The sequence below is a fragment of the Cinclus cinclus genome, chromosome 2 (genome assembly GCF_963662255.1).
Source record: "Cinclus cinclus chromosome 2, bCinCin1.1, whole genome shotgun sequence".
Taxonomy (NCBI): domain Eukaryota; kingdom Metazoa; phylum Chordata; class Aves; order Passeriformes; family Cinclidae; genus Cinclus; species Cinclus cinclus.
In genome coordinates this window covers 98206121-98229456 of record NC_085047.1, presented here as the reverse complement: position 1 = coordinate 98229456, position 23336 = coordinate 98206121, and the positions used below count along the sequence as shown (strand labels likewise).

Sequence of the window (23336 nt, the reverse complement as noted above, 5' to 3'; positions counted from 1 at the left end):
AATAGTGAATCGATTAACACTGGGAAGAACAAGAGTGGGTGCTTGCACAGGGCAGCAGCACTCTTGCATGATGGATCTGTGGGGTTCTTGCCATATATAAAAAAGAAATTAAATCTGCAAAGAAATTTCTTTATCACTGTGTGTCAGTTTAATACAATCAGTGTCTAACACATATTCAAGTAAATAAAACACAACAATAATGTGATAAGAGTAATTTCAGCCTCTTATACAGTACCAGTGAAATGCTATAATGTCTGCTTCTCTCCAAATCTGCAGGAATTTTGCCATCATGTTGAGCCTTCACCCCAAATTTATAAAAATCCAAGGAAATTAAGAGAAGGATTAAAACAAAAAAACAGATTCATTCACCCTAATATAGCAATCTGCATCTAAAATATTCAGTCTCATCTTCCTTTACGTCAAAGAAGAGAAATAACCATCTAATTTTGAGGCACATATATCAAGGCAGTTGACTGCATTCTGGAGTTTCCTATTTCTCCCAGTTGTCTCTAAACAGAGGATAGGTATATTTATTTAAATGCAGATAGCTGTGGTTTAGCTCTGTGAAGCTATATGAGGTGAATTCTGTCTAGCACTCTGTTTCTGCATGCCTCAGATCTTCTCCCCTTTGTACATCATATGTCAATATTATCAACCTAATTGCTGTACACTTCAAAAGGCAAAGGTTATATTTGTATCAAAATGAAGTTGCTACAAGGATATTTTCTGTGATCCATTATGATGACTGTGTCATTTACATAGCTCCTTCTCTGCCTTTACCCAACTTATCCACAGTCTTAAAAAATTTTTCACAATGCAATCAAGAAAAGTTGCACATATAAAATGCATTAGATGTTTTTTCCCTAACAAACCATTTTTATCCTTGCCCTTGATGCCCAGTGAAAAAACAGTTCCAACTGGCTTTTCTTCATATTAATAAATAGCATATGGCTGCAGTGGCAAAATGTAAAGCACATGTCCAAATTATCCAAACATAAAAGGAAATCTATGCATACAGTTAAAATACATTTATGTTAGTATATGTATATAGGTATACATGAGATACAGTTATATATATGTGTATATATATACACACACACACACATATATATATATAATCCCAAGAGTAAAATGCATCTGACTATTCTCTACTGTAGTCCAGAAACTCCAGAGAAGGATTTATATTACTCCTTTCAGTTTGGTGCATGGAATTTTCATAGATCATAAACTGAACACTATGTGACAGAGTGAATTAGGCTTTGCTTTTATCACATTTCACAGTTAAGTAAAACAAAGACCATTTATACATCCTAATCATAGATCTATGCTGTGAATTAAGTGAAATATACCTTATGACTATCATCTGTACTGCTTCTGAACAAAATGTCAAAACCTAAATTCCAGCTTCATTATCTCTGCTGTAAGTTGCTTTTGAAACAATTGACATTGGCTGTCTCCTGGAGACTTTTTTCTCCTTTGGTTCTTCCCAGTATAATATTTGTCAGATCTTCTTCATCCTCCATCTCCCAAACCCTATTTTTCTTTCTTCCTAGGCTGTTTCTTTGCTCAAGAAGTAAATTCAACTAGTTTGTGCTTATCATTTATGTAGATAACTGTCCAAAGCTTCTGCTATCCAAATAAAATCTCTGATATCTTTCTGAAAGTTGCCAGCCACACATTGAGATATCAAGCTCAGGATATTAAAAGAATACTTCAGTCTTCATCTGACTGTTCTATTCTCTGTATATATACCCTTGATGTCTTTTGAAAGTTGCTGAAGATCTTCATCTGGAAACCATCTTTTTCTAAACATATATCTATCTAGATCGAGGCAACACATATGACTTGCAAGCTTTCTGCACAGTATTACTGTCATAAGGACTTTTTTGTCCATTGTGAATCAAAAATGCTTGGTTTGTGTCTTAATACTTTGAAATCAATTGTAGGAACATCCATTCTTTGACCTTGCAATTTGCCCTACTTCAGAAATTCCATCTGAAACAACTGTAAGTTTTCTTTATCCATCACTTCACCTATGACTGCACAAAGAAATCTGTGTTGCTTAGCATATGCCAGCAATTTTTTCACACAGAAACTACTTCATTCTGGAAACTCTTCACAACCTGTCTTACCGCTTAACTCTTTCAGCACTGAAAGATCAAAGACCAATTCCAGACAACACTCAGTCTCATGGTTTGGGTATAATCTCTTCTCATTCTGTTGGTTTTGAGTAGTCCTGGTCTGCCCAAAGACTAGGTCAAGATGGTTTGTATGTATGACCAAGCCCTTGGTAGCAACTACACATGACAAGTTAATAATACATAAAATTGGTGTCTACATATGATGTAACTGTGCCTTTCAAATTCCTCCATGCTGATACAGCCCAGTGTCATGATACAAGATGGAATCAGTAATAAATATCTAAAAGAGGTTCAGAGCAGGTTCTGCAACTCCCTCATGGTCATAACAGCAAGATGGATAGTTCTAGCACTATTAATTCATGCTTAGGTCTTCTCTTAGGTCTTGATACTCAGTATCAAAATCCATAAGGAATCTTTACAATGTCAATCACTGCATGACAGCAGGGAGGGAGAAACTGGGCAAACAAAATGAAATTGAGGTGGGTTTAGTCAATCTCTGTGACCTTGTGCAGAGAGGATTTAGATAGAATCTCACTAGGCACCCAGAAGACACTGCATTAATGCTGGAATTCACCAGGGAGAGGTGGCAGTGTCCCTAAACTGTCCCTCAGGTGTGTAGATCTTGTGAGCCATTTGTTCTGCTTCAGAGCAAAAGCCATGCAGACAACATGGAAAGGAAGGTGCATTAAACTAAATGGGTTTAAAGGGAATAGTTATGAGATCAATTACTCCTGAAAGCAAATTTAAGAAACTACATTTCTAATATTAGTGCCTTTCAGGCATTTTAGGTGTGGTTACTGATTTTTTTAAGTGTGTTCACTCAGTTTTGAGTCAGAATTAAGTAAAACAGCATTCAGCAACTAATTTTTTTTTGTCTTGCGAGAGAGTGTTGATTCACAAAAGCTTGTGAATAAAAGTCTGAGTTTCTGAAACACTTACCACTCCCAGATATTTGCTCTGATCCTCTATGGAGAAGTAGATTATCTTCCACTGCTGTGCTGGAAGCCTGCTGGGCTTCCCCTCTGGAGCAGTGGTGAAGTACACTCAAGTCAGGATGGGGAAGTTCCTGGTGTAGCCTTGAGATCACTGGAGTCTTTGAGGAGGTTTCCCTGTGGCACAGAGCTCTGTAACAGCACTGGTGAATTCAATAACCAAATCACACACTACCAAATGCAATACTGAAGCTAACTGGTTGAGGTCAACCTCTTTAACTGCATTACAAATTTATACTCTCTCAAGGAGTATGTGCTGTAGAATGATGAATTTGTCAGTTGGGCTGTTTCATTATTGTAACATAACAAAGGATCTGAATGTAGAATTGCCTGCCTTTCTGTAGGAGAAGCAGGTGTATTCTGAGTGGTTTATGGAATGGATGTTGCCAAAGAGCTGAATTCATGCAGTATAGTCTCAAGTGAGTGTGGGTTAATCACAAGAGCCAGGGAAAACAGGTCTTTCTTAGGTCAAGTCTCTTTCAGGCATTCTCATTGCATGAAGGCCTGTAGATTTTGAGCTATAAGGCCATGTGTGCACACAAAGAGTAAACAGGATGCCATTTTCAATGAAGTTGAAGATACTTAGGTGTTATTGAAATGCAGTTTACAGTTAATTAAACCTTCAGTAACTTTTGTTTTCCTGAAATTAATATTTATTTTCTCTGTTGATGTAAGTACATTTCCTAAGAAAAATATTTTGCTGTTAGGTGCAGGAGATGACAGAAGAAAAGTAGTTGAACATCATCAGACAAATGAAAATGGATCCACTTGTATATTTGTTATTAACACTTGTTCCAATTTTTTTTCTTTGAAGGACATACAAAATATTGAAATGAAGCCCCAGCTAGGAATAAAAAATAATTTAAACCTCCAGTAATTGTTCTACAGGATACATTTTTGGAACATAGCTGATATTACCATTAGTCTTTTCAGAAAACTATGGACCCTTTTTTTTCCCCCATATTTTGATTATATTCTTCTCACAGATAGCTGTTCCTATTTGAGTTTATTTGCATTTCTTTTCTTTAATACCCTTCTGTCCCAAGGGTTTCTCTGACAAGTTTAAAAAAAAAACATTGGTAGGCTTCTGTAATTCAATATTTAGAGCATCACAAATCATGATCATATCATGAAACATATTTGAACTTTTCCTTAAGCCCCTTGGTTAAAAGAGGCTGCTTGGGAACCAGTCTGCACTTTAATCCTTGGGAACATAGATCAGTAAGCCAGAGACATGATCTATAAAAATTCTTGATGGAAAAAAATAGATGTTTCATAAAAATAAGGTCTTGCAAATATAAAGGTGGAATTCCTGCAAAGGGACTTTTGATTGAGTCTATTATTTGTGTCTATCAGAGGTTAAAGAGCTGAAAGAAAAGAAAAAAAATCAAAACAAAACCACAAACATTCACAGTTGCCTTCCTTTTCCTCTAATACAGACATAGTTTGCTTGTTTTAGCTTGACTGCCCTCCTTCTTCACTCTGTGACAGCTGAGAGAAACACTATTAAGGCACAAGGATTTGTGATTTTTCTTTTCATAATGTGGGTTGTAGGGAAGATGATTTGGAATGAAGCTCCTACTAGACAAGCATGCAGGAAGATCCCTCAGTCTTTCAAAGAGAGACTAATTTCTTTGTTATTTAGGTGTTTGGCTTTTTAAAGATTTCAATCAAAAAATTTAGACCCCAGTAATTTGATTCAAGTTTCACTTCTTTAAATAGGTCTTTAAAACAAACTTGTGTTGATATGGAAAAAGATTGTATATCTTGCTAAACAAAGATCTTGCCTGTTGATTAGAAAAAAAGAGAGGCAGAGGCCTCCTGGGTGACTATTTGTTTGTAATGTTTATACAGTCATTGTGTTATGATAAGAACTCTTTTTTAAAGGTGAAAAATTTGAATTTTATAACCAGCAGAAATTATATGTATCTATATTACAAAGGATAGCTAGGAGATTAATAAAAATGGAGAGAGGATAAAATTGAGCATGAAAATATGAGTATTGGGAATTATACATATATATATATATATATATTATAAAATAATATATTTTAAATGCCTGTTGTTGATGAATGACAGATCATAGTGTGGCCTAGAGGGGGGCCAGGAAGGATGCACCACCACAATACCACTTTTACAGCAATCTCTGGTAAGATAGGCTGAGAAAACACTGCTTTAAAGTCAACAGTGAAGAATTTTGACCCTCCCTCTTGATATGCATCAATGAAATTTTGACAAGTTTGGTGAAATTATCAGAACAATCTTAGAAAAAGTAACTTATTGTATCCATCTAATGTGACCACCGATACATCACTTGTTCTATGGCATCTGAAACTAAAGCTTTAATATAAAATACTTTAATACAAAACATTTTCAAAATCCAGAGTTCCTAGGTGGTTATGTTGTTATTAAGAATTCCTTCCTAATACTTAATTGATAATCAAAGTTAGTAATGGAATTAGTGAAAAGTCATTGAAAGTCTGTTGGATGATGTCTCTACAATTTTGTACATCAAATACATCCCCTAATCTTGGGGGAGAGGGGAAATGCTTCACTGATTGTGCCTCCTGTGTTGTATCTGACAGCTCCCAACCCACCCACGATTCGAGAAGAGCTCTGTACAGCCTCTTATGACACCATTACTGTGCACTGGACATCAGATGATGAGTTCAGTGTGGTCTCTTACGAGCTGCAGTATACCATCTTCACTGGACAAGCCAATGTTGTTAGTGAGTATAAACCTTCTCTTTTCTTGTTGTTCCCTTATGGTTTCTATGTAAACCAAGTGTCTTTAAAGATAAATATACTCCCATGTCAAGAACAAAAAGAAAAACTATTTTCTAGAAAAATTTAAAAACAAAATTTTCAATCCAAACTAATAATGATTTTAAAAAGGGCTTGAAATTCAGAATTGCTTCAGTTAGAGTTTCTTGTGTCTTCTTCATAGAGTGTCATGTATTGGGAACTTTCAAAGACTAAACACATCACAAGCATTGTCTATATTAACAGGACTTGTCTCTTGCATCCCCAAGTCCCTTTTTGCAGATTTAGCAAGTTCAAAGAACTCAGTTCCATTCTCTGCACTAGTCAGGCAATGTGCACATGGAAGCCTGTGTTGAACTGGTCATTAGTTAGAACTGCAGCTCCATTGTCATTTATATACACTTGACATCTGGACCTTTGTCTGAAATACAGATTAAGTCCTTCTCTCTGATTTTTATAGTCTTCAAGGCTACAAAGCATAGGTCTCAGTGAACTACAGGCTAAGTTAGAAAACATCAGTGAAACAATTTATATGGTAATTTGATTTTACTTAAAATGTGATTAACAAACATTGTGTATTTTGTATTATAACACGTTTTAATGATCACACTCTATGTTTTGAATCTGTGACTTTAATGGCCGGATTTACTTAATTGGATTTTGTATCGTTTTATTGTTAAATAACTACTCCTCACAGGAAATAAAAACAATATATTGTCAAATCTTTGGTTTCTGGATTCAGTGATCTGCAATCATTGTGCTCATTGACTATGAGTTTGGAATAGTCATTCAACTTCCTCTTTGTTCCTGTATATTTAATGGCTGACCCATACTTGTTTAATTAAACAAGGATTCTGACCTGAGCCAAATCAATCAAAATGTGGAGTTTGTTCAAGTCAATATTTAGATATGGAGCTCATCACCACAGAGTTGGTGTGGTTTTGAGTTCAAGAAATACCTGGACAGAGCAAGGTGAGAAACGATCAGTGTGTGCTTCCCCTGTTCCTTGAAACCTTTCTCCTCCCTCATCTTTCCCCATCAACAAATATCCTGGTCACACCCTGAGCTAGAGAGGCTTCAGTGGTGAGACAGGACAGAAATGTTTTTCTTCTTGCAAAATTTTTTGTAAGAAAAAAATTCGTTGAGATACTTTGATGAAAGGTAGTGCTGTGGGCACGTTTACATGCTTTATGTCGGTGGAAAAATGGTATGGTCTATGCCAGGTTTGAGTACTGAGCCAAACTCTCCCAATGACTCCTCTGTTACTGTGTGCACCTTATCTTCTCCATCACTGAGCAGGAGTTTATTTTTCTAAGTCATCTGAAAGGACATCTGAGGATTCATGTGCTGGCATCTTAATACTTACTTAGGTAGCATACTGTGAATGTATTATAGTATTCAGGACTGACTGAAAGAAGAAGACAGATTATTGAAAATTTGATGAATGTTTTGTCAAAACCTCCATTTAGTATTTCCCTTAGGAGTCTGATTTTGAAGAGCATACTGCAAAATTTAAGGCTGTTGGAAAAACCACATAAACTTCAACACATGCATCTACATCTGACCAAGCTGGATAATAAAAAATCTAGTAGCAATTTTGCAAAAATTGAAGCAAGGTAGATAAGGAAGTAAAACCTTCCCTGATTAATCACTACCAAGCAGAGAGGACTTAATGATAAGCCAATGTATTGCTTGTTTTCTAGTCCATTTTTATCTATGGCTTTTTGTTGTGCAAGTCAATTATTTGGACTAAGTATGATCATTGCAGCAGCAAAAGGTGTGCCATTTCCACAGCCATGGGATGTGGGAATTTACTTCTTGCTTAATAGTGAATAAATAACAAGGTATTTATATTTTAGGCTGTACTGTATGTTTCCCATGTGGAGATGAAAACTTTGATCTGCAAAACATGTATCAATAAGTCTGCTTTCAGGGATGCAATATAACTTTCAAGCACAAAGTGCTCAGTATGCAGTCTGAAATTCCATGTTATCATTTTTCAAAATTATGTAATTAAAGCTTTGAAGAGAAAACAAATTAACACTATAAGAAACTGTTTGCAAAATGCTCTGAAGGCCTTAAATGAAACTAGAAAGAATTAAAAGAAAGAATTGAAAGAATGCCTTTTTTTCCCCTTTTTTCTTTTTTTGTGGGTTTTTTGGTTTTGTTTGTGTGGGTTTTTGGTTTTGGGTTTTTTTTAAACAGAGCTAGTTCTTATGCAAATTTCCTGGTTTAATTGAAAGCCATTATGTTAACCCAAATTCAATATATGCATGTATATGTGAAAGGCCTTTCTAAATCTTGTAAAGTTTTTTTTAAATCTCATTATTTTATATAGACTTGAACACCTCCAGTGGTGACCTTCCTGCCAACATGCTACAAATCTGCCTGAGTTTCTAAAATGTGAGACTCTCCAAGGTCATTCCAAATTACATTTATATTGGAGATTTGCCCACTAACATCATAGAATTATAGGATCACTTAGGCTGGAAACAACCTCTAGGATCATTGAGTCCATCCATTAACTTAACACTTCCAAGTCCACCACTATAATATGGCCCTAAATGTCACATCTACATGACTTTTGAATGCGTCCAGGAATGGTGACACCACCACTTCCCTGAATGGCCTGTTCCAATGCTGGACCAGCCTTTCCATGAAGAAATTTTTCCTAATATAAAATCTAGACCTCCCCTGGTACAACTTGAGACCGTTTCTTCTTGCTCTGTCAATCCTGTCCTCATTTTACTCAGAATACTGCTTGGATGTTTATTCACTTTGTTGCATTATATTCTTGATCCTGCAGAAGGATTTAACATCACACCTGTTACAAATGGCTTTCCAAGGCTGTTCTTAGACTATCACAGTGTACCTTGGAAGTGCTGCTGAGCACTGAGAGCTACTCTCACTGTAAGTGGCATTAACAGGTGCTGCACTGCAGTCTTCATGTTTTGATGAACTGAAGATAGGTTTGTGTTTTCCTTTTTAAATCCTGTTTTAGACTTTGGGCTAGCAAAAATTTCTTCCCGTTTATGGCATATACATGCTCATAACCATATTTTTATTTTACTGTCACATCCCAAAAATTTCCATTGGTACTGTGTGATGCATACAGCAGATAATGTAAACAGAGTCATAGATTGACTTCAGTTCCGTGCTTTTTTAGCTATGAATTAGTCACCAGGGAGTAGCTCTGGTAGTGCATTAAACCAACAAGCTTTTTCCCTTGAGACAATAGCAATCACTTTGCATATATACCCACCTACCGTGCTAATGGAGGCTGTTACTTTGGAATCTGTTCCTTAAACCACATATCCAGCCTGAATGCACTTTCCACTCACAGTACATTTCCCCTACCAGAGGCATATATCATCTGGAGATTGGTAAGAATTCAGTAACAAAAACAAGCAATACTATGTTTTTTTAGTATATTTTCTACCCAACATAATCAACTATATTCTTTTTTATTAACTGAAAAATTGGAAAGTTAACATTTGATGGCCAAAGTCCAAATAGAGTATTTCATTTGAATCCTATTTCATTCAGGAAAGATTATTTCCAAATGTGGCCAAACTTCTTTACTATTAAATGCTTGGCAGACCTGCTCTGTGCATAAGAGCAATATTGAACTTTAGATTAAGTAGGCTTTTACTAAAGCATTTGTTCTCAGAGTAATTCCATTTGTACATTTGCATTTCTGAGAGGCGGCTAATCACCTGCAATCTGAATATGGTAAAAGCTTTTAAAATTACTTTGTCACTAGCTACCTAACATGCATTATAATTTCATTATCCCATTTCAATAGATTTTCAAGTATTCATTGAGTATGCCCTTTCTTATCATCATGGATTTGTTATAGTGTGTTTCAGGATAGTTTAAATTTTTCTCTAGCACTGATGCAAGATTCTTCAGGGAAAATACATCTCTCCCTTCTTGACAAAAAGCAGTAAATTATTCTCTCTCACCTGGCGAAAGAAATCAGGGTAAATGAGTTATACAGTCTAATTTCTAAAAAATCACTCTGTCAAGCAAACAGTGCACTAGTCTCAGAACCTTTTCACTGTTACAGGACTTTCAGAAGACCTAAGACAATTAGGAGCCCAAGCTTCCAGGAAAAACAGTGAATTTATGATTCACCAAATAATTTTTTAATATTCTTGATTTTGCTTCTTTCTGGAAGTTTTATTTTAATATAAAGAATTTCTTTACAGTCTTCAGATTTCTACTAGAGATTTTAGTGAGAATTTTTAATGGCACAAAAGCAAATTTGGGATAAAACCAGGAAAACTTCTGCATCTTTAAAAGTATAAAAAGGGTGTATTTCTTTTTAAAAAATCAATTTATTTTGCAGAAATCCTGCATTTTTTTTTCAGATGGGAATGAAGAGTGGGGGTGGAGAGCTATCTATTACTTTCACCTACCTTATTTGCTCTCCCAATTTGAATTGGTAATAATTTATTTAAATGAAACATTTTACAATAATTAAAATACTCAAGAGATTAAATAACCTTCCAATGACTTCTGTGCTCCTTTTCCAGTTTTCAAGAAAATAGTGCATTAAAATCCATCAGTGTAAATTTTAGGAGGATTTTCACCTTGGGATTTTTCCCAACTGTTTTTTAAAGCACATCAACAACTGACACTGGGGAAATAGCTTTGCAAATTATTACCTCCAGACTCTGAGAAACTTGTTTTGAATACTCACACATCCTGTACGGACATCACTGTGCTCACTGCGCCATTCCAGGATGTAATTTAAATTCTCTACATTTTTGTATGCTGCAGTTTTAAAATACATTGTTTTACCATCTGCATAACCCTGTAAAAAGCCCTGGGATTTTGAAACAAGAAACCTGAATGCAGCCTGGATTAGGAGTGGGTACAATAGGAGACCCTTGGCTCCTGCTGTTGCGCCAGTGAGGAAATGTGTACTTTTCCACTTCACCTGCTGCTACCGGCAGGGAACTGAGAGGGCAAACACTTCCCCTGGAAGCCAGTGTGATCAGGCTGCTTGTTCATTTCCCTGAACTTCTTTAATCATATTCTTTTGTATTCAGAGAAGAAAGGCTGTCCCAACAGGGCATAACTGGAGACAAATTCCTTTGATGCAGTTGCAAATTATTCTTTCATACGTAAAATCTTAACTTGGCTGCCACTAATAACTATTCTCCCTTTTGAAGGAGTTTGGACTTGTAGTTTGGCATCATCAATACTTCATTCCTAGGATTTTTGAATCAAAGTACAATTTAAAGCCTGTTATCAAAGAGCTTACAGTCAGAAAACACAAGAACATATCATTGAGTCCCTTGGTGCATAGTCAAGAGCTGAGCTTGTTAAGACAACAAGGTTTGTTGAGCAAAGTAACCAAGTCAGTCACTGCACATCCAACATTTATTGCACATCAGTAGTCTGGGATGCCTAAGAGTGGAGGGACAAAGAAAAGAAACCTAAGATGTATTCTGTAACCAAAGAGGATAAAGCTTTCCTCTAGAACCCGAGTCAGGTCGATCAGGAGGTTTCTGACTCTCTCCATTGACTGTGCAGAGAGCTTAAGATAGGGTAGGTAAGGCCTTTAGTGATTATTGGGTATGTATAAATCCACATACCCAGGAGGTGGGGATGAACTCGAGAGGTGACTCATAGCAGTGCAGCAGTACCTTCACTGTCCTTTATACACTTACTTGGTTTTATACTTGTTAAGGAGCAATCAGCCTCTGGAGGGTATCATAAAAAGTGCAATGCAAGCCTTAAAAATGTGCCCATTAGAGAGCTGTAGTGAGTAATACAAAACTAGTTTCTAGATGAGTTAGTAAAACTCTGGGCATTTCTGTGTCTGCATAATGGTCAGTTTATAGAAGGCTTATATATACCACAGAACTTTGCTTTCAAAGTGTGGTTGTGGTTGGAGATGACATTTCTAGGTCCACTGTCTGTATCCATCCTGCTTATTGTCATATGTTGTTTGGTATACCAACACAGGCATCTTAGTTAAAGATTCCTTGATCATACTGAATTCCTTTTAAATCCAGTGCTTAATTTTGTTTTATTTTAATGTATTTTAATTTATTTTTCAATAGCAGCTATGGATCCAGTAAGGGATGATCTCAATGCAAAATCAATGTGGTAGTTCAGGCACAGAAGTGTGTGTTTAATATCTGTGGCAAATTGGGAAAAGATGAGATTTCGTCTCATAGTAGGAAAGTGAAATATTTTATGTCAGGAAGCTGCTTCCTTTATTTTCTTTCTTCCTCATAGGAAACCCATTCACACACAGCCTAAAAATATAAATATAATCTGGTGTGTATGGCCCAGTGAGAGAAGACATGGATGGATGTTGTTTTAAGCAGCTCACTACAAGTTCTGGGCCCAGTTGGGGTTACCAGTATTTTATCTACAGATGGGTGACTTCATCTCACGGCATTTTAGATGCCTGAAATTAGAGAGCTCACCTATGGTGATCACCTAGGCTTCCTCTGTGGACAAGAAAAGAGAGGTATTTGTGGTTGGTAGGATGTTCACACCTGGGAAAGTGAAAGAAAGTACTTACTGATTTCTGCCTTTCCTCAGAGTCGTCCAGAAGAATAAGTTAGGCATTGTAGCTCTTCATTAGGTGGTAAGATAGTAGGAATCCATCTGAAACCGTGCCACAGTCAGCAGGATGAATCTCTGCTCTGCCTGCCTTTCAAAAATGCTTTGTAATGCATTTTGAATTTTGAGACACAAACTTCATAATACTCAGACTGAAATTTAGAATTTAAATTCTGTTTCTACTTATATTTTGTTATGAAAAGCACATATCGTATTAGTAAGGAATCTCACAGTATGCCTATGACATGTCTATGAATCTACAAACCTGTACAGATCTGTTTCTTTCAGGTTTTGTAACCAGTAGCCTTTAAATTTGATCTTACCCAAAGTTTTCATATTGTCTGATATGCAGAGCTGAATTACTACTGAGCTCTAAAATATTCTCTTAATGAGTGGTTTCCTGGTGGAACCTTAGTTAAAAGCTGAAAGCTTTTTTTGTTCTTGTAAATAACAACAGTTTTCAGAATGTGTTCTATGACAAATAAAGACAGAGGCCAAGAAGTCTGTAAGGTTTCTAATCCAGTCAAGCCTTTCTCTGTTAAGTTTTCCAGCCCTACATACATATGCACCTATGCATACATTTCCATTTGCATCCATCTATTTCTGGCTGTATAACTACATAAAATGTTGGGAATAGATATACTCTTCATAAATGTTATTTTTCTTCTTTATGCAAACATCTACAATAAGAAGCTGGGGAATCCATTATCCCAGGAGCTGTTCCAAACATACAGTGATGGAACTGTATATATGGGTGATTGACTGCCATTGCATTTATAGCACAGTAGGAAAAACTTATATAGATTTAAAAGCTAATTTTAATAGGGTGTTTTCCTGTTTTGTTTATGATATTGATATTCCCTTATTTTACTTACTACCATGCATTATACTTTTGTGGTAGGCATCAAATGTAAATCAAATATAAACCCAAAAGATTTATAAATGGAACATTTTCCAGCTCTTTCCCAGCTGGCATCTCAGCATGAGGACATAAATCAAAAAGTTGTATCCATTAAATTTACTGACTTAGATTACATTCTGGCAAAGTCTGAAGTGCAAGAGCCAAAGGTTTCCCTGAAGCCCATGCTCTACCCTGCTTGGCCTCCCATGATTTGCTTCAGGTTCTGAAGAATGCATACCTGGGGACTGTCAGCAAAGGTGCCTGCCCAGCCCTCCTGGCTTTACTGCTTACGTTCATTTTCTGAGGTTTAAACTGAGTTCATTAATCCAAACAGTAGATTGATGGGATCTCCATAATCCTCCAGTTCTTAAGCAATAAAGAATGCCTTGTGCTGGGATATGAAAACTCTCAGACTGCTAGTGTCTCTGCTGAGCCATTTCTTAAATGCCCACTTTTTATGGTTCACTTCACATAGCAAGAATTTAAAACGTACCTTGGCTAAGGGTTGACAAAATGAATTAGTGGCTTTAAGCAGTGGTTCAGTAAATGCTACAACACTTTAAAAGGTACAGAAGCAAAGTTCATATTGGCAGTTGTGTGCCCGGGAATGCTCTAAATGTCCCTCTGTTACAAAGTGTTTTGTGTGTTATGACGGATGTGCTCTGTTCAAAATTGCAGGTTTATGCAACTCAGCCGACAGCTGGATGATTGTTCCTAATATCAAACAAAACCACTACACAGTGCATGGGTTACAGAGTGGCACGAAGTACATCTTCATCGTCAAGGCCATTAATCAGGCTGGCAGCCGCAGCAGCGAGCCTGGCAAGCTCAAGACAAACAGTGAGTAACACGAGATCAGGATGCACAAAGTCTTCTCCTTTCTGGCCTTCCCTTTAGGTCTGATCTATGAATGATACAAGAGGACAGAGAATTTCAACTCTTTTAAAGTTCTTTCCAAAATGAGAGACACTTATTTAGCATAATTAGAGATTACCTGAGTCTTCTGTAGTGCAGAAAATATGTTGGGTTTTTTTCTGAGAGATGCATCTGTAATCTGGCCACTGAAAATATCATGTAGGAGCAAAGCCATCATATGTGAAATGGTTGAAAATACTCTTTTGTGGTTTTGTTTTAATATCCTTTCTATTCTTTTTCCTCTACAAAGCAAAAGCTTTTCCTATGTTTGCAGTAAAACATTTTATTTTTGTGTAGTGTTCATAAGATAATTGCTAGTCTAATTTTATCCTCCAAAATTATCTCTTTTTTAGGACATTGGAAAACTTCTTAGCTTCAACTCCCTCATTTTTTATGGAGTTCAGCAAGGTGATAGACTAGTCAGAGATCCCACTTCAAAAAAACAATGGTTACTCAAATTAGTAGCAGATGTAGAATAGCACTTTTAAGACTAGTTTTCAGATGTTTTTTCCCCTTGTCCCAGCTAATCCCTCAGTCATGTAGTCATCATGGGCAGCTCTGAGGGCTGGAAAGGAAACACTGGGATTTGTGTATCTTCTGAAACCTGCTTGTTGTAGGGGAGGGTGCTTGAAAAGGGGTGATAGTGAGTGGTGCAAGAAGGAGTCTGAAGAGAATCACATGTACACTTTTCTGATTTCCTCCTGTTTGCTATTAACCTGTGTGATGTGACCAGACATAATTTAGTACAGAGAGACATCCTTCAGGTACTGCTCCAGCACACAAAGGCTGCTAAGCAGTTGGAAAGGCAGGCAAGAGGTTATGCTACTGCTGTCAGGCAATAAGAAATAGTCCCCAAGTACTTTCCAATGGGTTTATTCTGTATTTGATCAAAATATATAGCTAGATGCATATTGCAAAATACATAACCCTGGACAGTCTATATCTTATTTTTAAGTGCATGTGCCAGTGCCTCACACAGGCTTCATGAGAGGTCTAATTTTAATTTTCTGTGCATGCCATCAAATCTTCTGATTGCATGATTTTCCTCTTGATATGAGACAGTAAGAAGGGGAAAGTGCTTTCTTTGCTGGACCACTTTTGGAGTTGTACTTTTCTAGTCATCTCTTGGTGGAGGAAAACGATCATTCTGCTTTCTGACACAATGAGCAAGCCTGTCAGAATTGTGGTGGGCTTTATATATCTGCAAGGTTTAGTTTACCAAAAAGCTTCCTGTTATTGTCTACAGACCTTGTGCTTCAGCCGAAGATACTTGCCAAGAGCAACAGCCTGAGTAATGTTATTGCACCATATTATTTGGACCAAGTTACAGTTCACTTCCTTCCTTTTAATGCACAGTATCCAGCAGCACATGGGCATCCTTCCAAAGCAATCCTGAATTGTTGACTGTGCTTGTTACAAATAAAGCTGTCAGTGAACAAAGAGATAAGTCTAGTGCTTCTTATTTTCAAACTCATTTTTTTGGATTTGAAATCATACTTTTTGTAGGAATGATGAAGATGTTATTATGGAGCTTTATCCCTAGAGAATTAATGGAAAACGAGTTATTCTAAATCTAATGTGCTGTGAAAAAAAGCAACCCTCAGACCTTTATTAGCATGTATATTGGTTTCAATTACATACAAGAATTAGAGTATTCTGGTTACCTCTAGGTCAGGGATAATGGACATGATGATTATGCAGGGCTCTTTTCAGGGATTATCGACACGGGGAAGTTAGTGTACAATGAAGCTGACAGTAAACTGACAATGCAATGAAAACTAGCTATTGCAGGGAGCACGATAGGTTAGTCTATCTCAGGAATGCTTGAGAGGAGGAAATTAATATGGTTATGTAATCTTGTGGGCTTCTTAGGGGCTTGCTAATCCACCCTTCTTTTAAAAATCAAAGCCAAACAATTCTGTCATCTTTGTCTCCGCATCGCTAGGTCAGCCATTTAAACTGGACCCCAAATCTGCTCATAGAAAATTGAAAGTGTCTCATGATAACTTGACAGTGGAACGGGATGAAACATCATCTAAGAAGAGTCACACACCAGAGCGATTCACGAGCCAAGGGAGCTATGGAGTAGCTGGCAACGTGTTCATCGACAGCGGGCGGCATTACTGGGAAGTGGTTATCAGTGGGAGTACATGGTATGTATACAAAAATACATGTGAAAAGAATCACTAGCCCCCACCACAAAGGTGCTGGCACAATTTCTCTGATAGAGACTGGTAGCAGAGACATCAGGAACAGAATAAGAGCAGGCCAAGCATGTGTTTTCAAATAGTTTGTCAGACGAGTTTCCCAATCTCCAGCACCTTTGGACTCCAGAAATAAATCTGTCAGATTATGCACCTTTGTATTTAGCAGCCTTCACAGGACTTTTACTCCACAGCTGGGGTTAGTTGTTTTTTTGAACCCACATACAGTATATTTAAAGATTTTTTTTAATTGGAGGGATCAAAAACTTTATCTTGTTTACACAGAGATAACTTTGTAAATGTGATCGCTTCTCTTCTAAATGTAAAACATTTTCTGTCCTTCATTGGGAAAAAAATAAATAAAATGGAGGACAACTTAATGATCCAGTTTAACAGGGCAGAGGTCAGATTTGCTTTTCAGAAGGGGACATGAAGCAGCAGAGCTGTAGGTCTGTGCCCCAGGGAATGAAGCAAGGGGCAGGAAACAGAAGACTGCTTTCCTTACACTTCTGAATGATCCTCTGTGTCATAGAGGGGTGTATTTCAGAGGGTCTTTAGTTAGTGGGAGAGATGTTATCCTTTGGTATTCAAAGACATCATGATGAAAGTTAATGTACTGGAAAAATCAGTAGGGTCTTCAGGTATTTCCCACTGTCTCAAAGAACTAAAATGCTGTTTGTCTGTGCCAGTTGTAAGAAATGGGGAAAAAACTTTATGGCACATTAATCTCTGTTGGTTGAAAGTCCAACAAATACTGCAGTGTCTCTAGAATATGAGGAACTTTTGCATTTCTGTTAGATATGACAAATCAGGTATTTTTCCTCAGTATCCATTAATGAGAACATTTTCACCATCCTTCTGCCCTGCACATCTTGCCATAAATCATGGTTTGCAGAGCAAATGTCTTCACCTACAGTTGCTTAACTTGGCCTGAAACCCAGTCCCAAAAATGTTCATTTGAATCTGAAAACCACACCAACATCTGGCAAAACATGTCTGAAAATGGCAAAATGGGGGTGGGGATTGAGGTGGGGGTGTGATGTTTAATGTGTCCTTTGATGTTTACTCTTGCATTCCTTCTTCAGGGCCATGTATTAAAGGAGCAAAATAGATCAGATTAGCTGACAGATAGCAATGTATTTTAAAATCAATGAATTCCTCTGTATTCATCTGTTGGAAATGGAAATTTGAGGTCCAGTGATTTAAACTCTGGGTTGCTGAGTATTCAACAATCTTCCTTTTCATTACCAGAGGCAAGCCCTCAAAAATTTGCCATAGCTGCCAAACTAGAAATAATACTATGAGTTTCCCTGACCTCTCAGACCCAAAAGAGAGTCAGGGACAACCATTAATTAAGCCTGTGTGCAGATGTTGTGGTCAAACATCATTTAATTAGAGCTTAACTCAACAGGAGTAAGAGGTGGGGGCATTCCAGCTAGTCCTCTGGGCTAACATTTGACTTCAACTGAGAGACAAAATGGCAGGAAGCATTTGTTTGCTTGAGAGGTTCTTTTCTTTTGCAGGTATGCTATTGGTATTTCCTACAAGTCAGCACCAAAGCACGAGTGGATTGGAAAGAATTCTGCCTCCTGGGTGCTTTGCCGCTGCAACAACACATGGGTGGTGCGGCACAACAGCAAAGAAATCCCCATCGAGCCCGCGCCTCACCTGCGGCGGGTCGGGATTTTGCTGGACTATGACAATGGTTCCCTTGCCTTTTATGATGCTTTGAACTCCCTACACCTTTACACTTTTGACATTACGTTTGGCCAGCCAGTGTGCCCCACGTTCACGGTGTGGAATAAATGTTTGACCATTATAACTGGCTTGCCTATCCCTGACCACCTAGACTCCTCCGAGCAACTCGCGTGACTGCTGAAAGCCAAAAGGTAGGACGGCACATCTTCCCAGGGACACATCCTCCCAGGGACACATCCTCCCAGGGACACATCTTCCCAGGGCAGCCAGGCTGTGCCACCAGGAGCTTACCAGGAGCTGGCGGATCCATGTGGAATCCCAGACAATGCTGCCGAATTTTGGCAAAACTGACAAGGAGAGAAAATATCTTTCTGTGTATTTTATACTGAAGGACAGGAAGTGGCTTTAAGAATATCTTAGAATTTTTTTTTCAGTTGGTTTTGTTTGGTTGGTTTTGTATTTCATCTCTTACAGGAAGATTTATAAATTATTTATAAAAGCAGAAAAAAAAAAGAAAGAGAAAAGAGAAAACCTAGTATGGATGCCTGGGAAATGACTTCTTGTTGTGTTGGTTTTGGATTTATTTTTTTTTTGCACATTAGGGGTCCTGTTAATTAAAGTTTCATCAGCCTTTTGAATAATTTTATTTTACAGTGGATAATAGCAGGAAATTGGAAAGATGAAAACTGCACAATGGACAAGTCAGTATACTGCAGGTTTTACTTGTACCAGCATTAGTGGTCTCATTACCAGCTTTGTTGAGTGTGAGATCTCCCAGTTTCTACGTTGCTCATGGAGTGTGCAGACCAAAAGAACAAAAATAATCAAGCAAGGAAGTGGAGTTCGCCAACACAGCAAAAGAATAAAGTTTAATTTACTTCTGTTCACAGGGCAGTGCTCTCTCAGTTCATAAAAAACATGTGGAATATCTCCTAGAAATGTGAGTGGATAAATCATCTGGTGATTTACTTTATTGATGGCAATATTCCTATCTACCAGTGCTTCGCTTTTGTCTTTGGGAAACATTACAGAATCACTGATGATGTTGAAGACCAACAGCATCTCTGAGATTCAGCAATACTGGAGGAGATCAGCCAATCCAAGGTCTGACTGTAGACTAATTTGCTAAAGCACAGTGTCATTTAAGGATTGATTGTAAAAGAAGATGTCACAGTTCTAAGGGTAGACATGTGAATGCTTATTGCTGATTTTACAGGGTTCAGCATAGCAAACCCGGCCAACAACTCGGAAGTGAGGCATGCGCCACTTTACCATTGGTTTTAAATTAAATACAAAGGTTTCATTGTCATACACTGTGTAGTGTCTATCACAAAGCAAGGAAATCTGTTTTACATGTGCTGTATGGGGGAGCATTGCAGCTGGAGTTTGCTCATAGTTAGTATTGTCCCAGGTTGTTTGGGAAAGCACAGTTCACTTTGTGAATGAAAAGTAAAGAGTAAGCTCTTGGCAGCAGTAGAAATCTGAACAGAGACCCTATGTTCATCCTGGTAGAAGAGCTTCAGTGAAGGCAATAGGGGTTGTATGTACTTTATCTCAGATCTGAATCAGGTGCATTTTTCTTCTCTTTCCCTTTCAGATAGAAGCTTTTTGTAATTATTGCAATGTTTATGTATAAATGATCATTTTGGGAGATGCTTGTGGCATGTGGCAGTTTTAAAATAATGGTTTCCTTGCAGTGCTCTGTTGTTACTATGCAAGTGGTGAAAATCTGCCTGTGTAGAGAGAAGATAAATTGAATACCAGCTTTAAAGATTTGCTCGGTAATTTATTACCATGCTTTAGGTGTCTTTTGAAAAAGACGCCTTAATGCACTTTGTTCACTAATGGGTCCAAAATAAAATGGTCCCAAGCTCAGCTTCAGATTTTTAAAATACTGATTCCCCAGGTACAAAGCTCTACTACAGTTTGCCTTATGATTGTATAAAAAATGTATGAACAAATGAGGAGAATATGTACGTACCCATGTGTTTGCTGTTTTTTAATAGAAAATAAATGCCTTTCCTTATTTCTTTGATTTCCTTTTACATGCCCCGCTAACTGCTTAATTAAATGGAGAAAAATCCAGCAGTACATTGCTGATAACAGGGTTTTCATCTGAGCAACATCCCATAGTTCACAGGTAGGAGCCACTGATCTTTCCCAAGTAGACATAAAAAGGCAAAGTGCGTACATATAGAAAACCACAGTGTTTATCATTGTGTCATTAATAATCAAGAGACATATACTCGCAAAAATGAAAAAGTGAATCAGTCCCCAAGCATCATATTTTATAGTTGAGTAAAATGTTACTGGTACAATCTGATATACAATGCCCAGATGATCTGGCCTGGGATGTTTGGGAGTTAGCTGAGATGGTATGAAAATTTTGAATATGAGTTGACAGAAGATGTCTGAAGCAAAGCAGTGATAAAAGGATGCATGAAGAAAGGACTTTTATTCTAGAGTTATTGCCAAGTTTCTGCCTAAAAGGAAAGAGTGAATGACCAAAGTACGTGTAGCAAGGCTGTATATCTTCTCTTTTGCAAGAAATATTAGATCTAGAAGCTGATTTCAGTAGTGGATAAACTGAAAACACTGCTCAGTGTTTGGTTAAACAATGTTGGCAGAGAATGAGCTGGATGGAAATAATACCATGAATTTGGAGAGGTCCCAGATGATTTCACATATTTTCATTGTAAAGATAGAGCATGAGTCTAAAGACAGATTGTGGCTTTGGCCAATGAAAAAAGGATAATCTGTTATCTACAGGCTTTGCTGTATCATCTTTATTTTAACACGGAATGCTTCATTTGGAGCTAAGCCACATTTCTCCAATGTGCTATTAACTCAGTCAGTACTCTTTGTGCATATATGTTTGTGTATATATGTGTACATATGTATGGGTATACACGCACCAGCATATGCACAAATATAGTGTGTAATTTGTGTATACACGCCCATATGTATATACACATACAAAGTGACAACAATTAGTCAGCTGTTCCTTTTTTGCTTGTTTCTTGGACAATTTTGTATTCTGTATGACAATGAAGAAACAAGTTTGCTATGGACAGTATTCTTCTGGACATTTTTTAACAAAAAAAAAATCTGTTTATTTTACAATACTTGATCCAATGCCTGATTAATAAATAAAAACTTCCATTTGAAAATGTAGCATCTGTTGTCTGTGGCATTTTGCATGATCCATAGCAATTAATTGAAATCTGGGAGAACAAGTAATCCTTGTCTACAAAATAAAACATGGTGCTTTAATGTAGCATGCAGTCTTAGATGAAGATTCCCCCCCCCCCTTTTTTTTTTAAAGTTTTGTAACTAGGAATGAGGTAACATTGTATAATGCTGTGTTTAACAAAAGCAGATTTTTGAAGAATGATCTGCTGAGATGCAAACAATGAAAGTGGTAGATAAAGCCTGTGTTGGTATAATGATTGTTTAAAAAGTGTACCGAAAACCTAATTTGGGGTTCAGCAGAATTAGAGAAAAAAATAACACAATCTCTTTAGAAGATAGTAGCAGCTCAGAGTAGTGTTGAGCTTGAGGAAATGGAAGGGTGGGGGACTATTTTTCTCTGAGACCAGATAAGATTTTCCATGTGTTTGACTTCTATGTGTTAATGCACACCTAATAGAGAAAAAAAAACATAATTCTGTCTCCAGTCTACTGTATTTTCCTATTGTTGGCTTTCAGAGAGCAATAAAGTTGCTGCTTTTTCTGCCATTAGTTATTTTTTTTATCTGTTTGGTGTATCCCATTTTTCAATTGCTCAACAAAGAGACTCTCAGTGAGCAGAAGGTCCCAGAGGTAGGAAGCATAAAAGTCTCTCAGCTCTGGGTACACTGTGAAAAGCAGGAAATCTGCAAGTACAGGTGAAAAACACATTCTTCATTATTTTAGCAATAGTAGGTCACTAAACATGAGTGTGCATCATCTGTTTTAGTCCTGTGTCTTAATTGCAAACACTATATTCTTTACATGTTAGAAAACACAACAGGAGACTATTGAGAGCACAAATTAAAATGTCAGTTCATTAACCAGTTCATTTTGAGATGGCCAGCATTTATTGCACCATAAAGGACTGTGGGAGATTCCATTAAAATATTATTTAATAACACAGTAAAAGTTTATTTTTTAAGTATTCTCATAAAACAAATGTCTTGTAGCTAGCAGATTCTGCTTTTAGTTGCAGCAGCACAATTTTCAGATAAGCCCATGCACCAAAACAAAGTGAGGATTGCTAGTGGCTCTCATCTGTGTCACCAAAACTGAGGGTATTCATTTTAGTTGGAAGCACTGTTTTAGTTTGTGGTTTAGGAGTGCAGAAGTGCTGGACCTGCTCAGGGAGTGCACACCAGCACCTCAGTAACTGGCCAGGGCACACCTGGCCTGAAGGCCTCCAGTGGGGCAGCTCTGGGAAGCTGCTGATAAATAAAAATGTGCACAAGTTGCTTATGGAGTTTAAATGTTGCATCATTTCTGATGTATTTTCACATACTGATCTTTGTAATAGGGGTAGAGTGTCTTGAGATACAGGGATGTAAAATGCAGTATTGTTCTGTCTTACTGAGTTCGTTGCCCATATAGAAATGAGCACAATGTTTTTGTCTTCTCCACATTGAGGAAAGTCCTACTCACTTCCAAGTGCTGATGTTGAGCTATTTCTATTTAATGTGCTTTTCTGAAATGCAAGAAACCCTGTATACATTTTAACTTTTGATTTAGTACTTGATTTTTATGTAAAAAATTAAGAGACTAAAGAGTGCAGGTGCAAGTGTTTTCTTCTGAGGTAGGCTTTTACATTAACTCCACTCTTTGAGTGGAATATTCTGTTTCTTTTTTTAATTGGTTTTCTGATTCAAGTGCAGACTCAGTTAATGACGCTGTAAATACTGCAATCATTCATCATGTTACTAATTTTGGCAAGCCGTTCCATATTGTGCCTCTGGCAGGTCACTGAACACCTCAGCTGCAATCATAACCTTTACAACCTCAGCTCCAACGTGAGGACTGATGCTTAAGATGTTGGCCAACTGTGTAACTTTCCCAGACGGATTCATCCTGCTTTGAGTAAGGAACTCCAGCACAAATCATTATCCCAGTTAAAGGTGAGGGACTC

The 23336-nt window shown here is 37.3% G+C and overlaps 1 protein-coding gene across 2 annotated transcripts in view; it reads left to right on the top strand.

Annotated features, from left to right (window-relative positions):
• MID1 (midline 1) overlaps window positions 1-18376 on the top strand; it is a 91837-nt gene extending 73461 nt beyond the window's left edge. For both annotated transcript variants that reach the window (XM_062515111.1, XM_062515110.1), the window contains 4 exons: window positions 5719-5862; window positions 14064-14225; window positions 16246-16453; window positions 18028-18376. In XM_062515111.1, coding sequence (XP_062371095.1) covers window positions 5719-5862; window positions 14064-14225; window positions 16246-16453; window positions 18028-18376 — 863 coding nt within the window. The remainder of the gene's footprint in view (window positions 1-5718; window positions 5863-14063; window positions 14226-16245; window positions 16454-18027) is intronic.
• Window positions 18377-23336: the final 4960 nt, after the last annotated feature.